This window comes from Gavialis gangeticus, unplaced genomic scaffold (assembly GCF_001723915.1).
Source record: "Gavialis gangeticus isolate Ggan-Ray unplaced genomic scaffold, GavGan_comp1, whole genome shotgun sequence".
Classification (NCBI taxonomy): domain Eukaryota; kingdom Metazoa; phylum Chordata; order Crocodylia; family Gavialidae; genus Gavialis; species Gavialis gangeticus.
This window is the reverse complement of record NW_017729011.1, coordinates 25,522,870-25,526,154: the sequence shown is the minus strand read 5'-3', so window position 1 is coordinate 25,526,154 and position 3,285 is coordinate 25,522,870. Positions and strand designations below refer to the sequence as shown.

The following is a 3,285-nucleotide window of genomic DNA, read 5'->3' as shown; positions in this document are numbered from 1 at the left end:
TTTGAAAAGAACAAAGCAGTTCTGAAGTAGACTTTGCACAGCTGCCATGTGCAGCTGTGTGTATCCTGCCCAGTGGCATAACAACTGGTATGAAGCGCATAACCTCTTTAGGGGGAGGATTTTGCTGTTTGGTTATGAGATGGTATTACATCTGAGATCAAGTGCTGCCTTTTGGGGAGCAGGATCAGAGCCAGTAACTCAGTAGTAAGGACAAGGCTCACAAGATAGGAATGCTTACTGCCTGTGCTGCACCCTGACTTAGCACACTTCCTTAAGCTGCAAAAAGTCTAATGCTGTCACCATTGCTCCAGTTCCATAAGCTGTAATATCTCACAGGTTGTATTTGCTTTATGTCTGGTAGGTAAACAATTTTAATGAGCTTGAGATGGTCTTAAAGTTGTGTATGTTAATAATTCATAGATATCTTTTTCCTTTGCCATAAGTATATTCACTTTTTAGAGCTCAACAAGCATGGCATTCTCTGTCTGTACATCAGGATACAGAAACCAAACTGAAAAGAAACTTGTTTTGTTAGTCTCTTACTCTTTCTTGAAACTTAAATGGCCTGCAGGATAGTGTTGTGATCGGTGCCATTTGCTTACGTGTCCTTGGGCTCTTGCATGTGGTTGAAAATAGTTTGTAACTGAAGAGCATTGGATTGTCACGTGGCTAACAGCATGCCTGAAGACAGAGATCACCATTATGCCCATTTGACAGATGAACTCAGTGAATCCAGCTCAAGGTCCAGCCTAGCCTCCTTAATTGCAAGGCTGTCCTTCTTCAGTGCTGTAAGCAGCACTACTGGAGTATGAACAGATGACTTCTGTTACCACAAGTAACTCTTTCCTAGAGCTGCAGGACGAACCTGCACAGACTAGGGAGAGAGCAAGAGAAGGAGTAGGTGCTGGTGACATTAATTTCTGATTTCTCTTGCTGACAGCAACTGTAAGGAATGGCTTTGTGGTCTGCTTAAAATAGTGTGGGTTAAACCCTGCAGCGATGTTTCTGTTGTGCTGCTTGAAGGAGTCTTTCAGTGATGATCACAGTTGAACAATGACTGTCGACTGAAAGCACAACCACTACTTGAACTGACAGCACATTTAAAATTTGTCGATAGGTTTCCTTGGTAACACTGGCGCACTCCAATATAATAGGATGTTTCTTTATCAGAATATGAGATTACAAGGAGAGAAGCAGGGTCGCTTCCTTACTTCTTGCATTTACAGAAACACTAAAATCTATTTAAGCTGGTACCATGCTTTTAACTTGCATGTCAGAAAAAAAATCAGGGTTTTCTTTAATGAACGATTTTAGAAGTTTAAGGCGAGCACTTCCTTCTTGTGTTCCTATGTAATGTCAGAGAAGGTCTGAACATTTCAGAAGCTGTAGGTAACAAAAGGAGAGGAGTGCGGTGTTCGAGTGGTACTAAGTATAGAAAGAGGGCTAACTAACATCTGCTCTTGCTTTTAAGACACCTTATGTGTGTATGCTGTAGTGATCACATGTATAATATGTCTCCTTTTCCCACCCTCACAGGCATTAGCAATAGGTGGACTAGGTTCCATAGTAAGAGTTCTTACAGCAAGAAAGACTGTTTAAAAGACTATTAACTTGAACCGAGATGACGCTCAGTTTTGGACGCAGAAGAAAGAACTGACACAACACTGGTCCATCTTTTCTAGAAATTGCAATCTACTGACATACTTTGGAAACCTCCTGTTGGAATGCTCTTAATTTTAAAGGTGGGGAGAAGAATAAATGTATTACTGTATATTTTCTGACTATCTAATGCAGGAGCCAAGACATTCCCTTCTTGTTTAAGTAGAGCAGAAGGTACAAGTTCTGCCCTCCTGTTACTGTAAGTGAAGAGGTAATTCTCTGATGCTGCTCTATCAAAGTGTGGTGACATGAGATCCTGTGTGTATTGCATATTTAAGAGGTAGCTATGTCATTGGCAGAAGCAAGAATCTCATGGTTTTGGGGTTAAGTAAATGTTCCTTTGAAAGGCTTTTTGAGGTTTTTTGTACATATGGTCAAAAGACTAGTTGGACTACTAGGCTGACTTCATTGTAAAGTGCCTGCTGCATCAATAAAGTTTTTGGATTGTAAGAGTAAATCATTTTGGTTTGTTTGTTTTTTTTAAATTAATTCATACAAATGCTATTGGTTCAAAGGTAACATAGCAGATTATTTTTGGCCTGTGATCTCACTTGTATACAACACTAGTTTTTAAAAGTTTAAATTTTAAAATTAAAAATACTCTCTTAACCAAGCACCTAATTGTAATAACAATAATAGCAAGATAAAAGCTCACTTGTGTTTTGCCTGGATTTTTTCTAATTTGATTTTGTACTTCCATCTGTGCCAGGTGAGAAAAGAAATACTTTGAAGTGCAGGCCCCAGATATTGCTATTAGAGAAAAGTCTTTCATGATATCATAGAAAATGAGGGTTGGAAGGGATGTCAGGAGGTCATCAAGTCCAGCCCCCTGCACAAAGCAGAACCAGACCCAACTAGATCATCCCAGTCAGGTCTTGAAAAACCTCCAAAGATGGTGATTCCATTTGAAAAAAAAACTTAAGAGTAGATTGCCAGCTCGTTCTCTGATACTTTCATGCTATTAAATGTCCTTGTAGAGGATTTTTTAAGTAATAGCCCATTACTATGTTGACACAAATCTGTATCTCACACTTCCATCTCTGTACAACATGGAAGATTGTGATTTAATATAACTGAATCAGAAGAGGTGCAACAGCTTCTTCCCCCTTCTATACTGCTACCAGTTTTGGCTCCTGCAATCTCTATTTGGTCACTGTGCAGAAGCCTGGGTTCCTGTTCTTCCTGGAAAATTATTTTCTGTGCAAGATGTGGCATATAGCAAAACTCAGTCTCTCTCACAAATGAGCCTTTAGAGAAACTAGTAAGCTCTCCCTATTCATAACAACTAAGATGGCTTAGTCAACTTGAAGAAAACTGCTTCTTTAAGTGCTTTTCTGCATTAGGCAAACTGTCCTGGAATGGAAGGGATGCAGCAAGGTCAACTGAAAGCATATCTGCTTGGAACTGAGAATGAACTCCCATGGTCTCTCCTTCCAGCTGTTGCTGAGTTTAGTTAGCCACTTCCCACTGGATGCCAAATCCTACTGTGGCATAAAGACTTGCCAGTACACCCATTCTTAAGAGAGAATTTCTTATTTGTATTGATTTTCAGAGGTACTGTAGAGGCTTAAATCCTTCACTATAGTTGGACAATGGACATAGGAACAGTGTGCAAGTAACTGAAAC

At 39.7% G+C, this 3,285-nt stretch overlaps 1 protein-coding gene across 1 annotated transcript in view; it reads left to right on the top strand.

The window, feature by feature from the left end:
* Window positions 1–2,116, top strand: part of ARPC5L (actin related protein 2/3 complex subunit 5 like) — a 13,606-nt gene extending 11,490 nt beyond the window's left edge. Inside the window, exon 4 of the mRNA XM_019510903.1 lies at window positions 1,537–2,116. Within this exon, the coding sequence (XP_019366448.1) occupies window positions 1,537–1,599 (63 nt within the window). The 3' untranslated portion in view covers window positions 1,600–2,116. The remainder of the gene's footprint in view (window positions 1–1,536) is intronic.
* The last annotated feature ends 1,169 nt before the right edge of the window (window positions 2,117–3,285 follow it).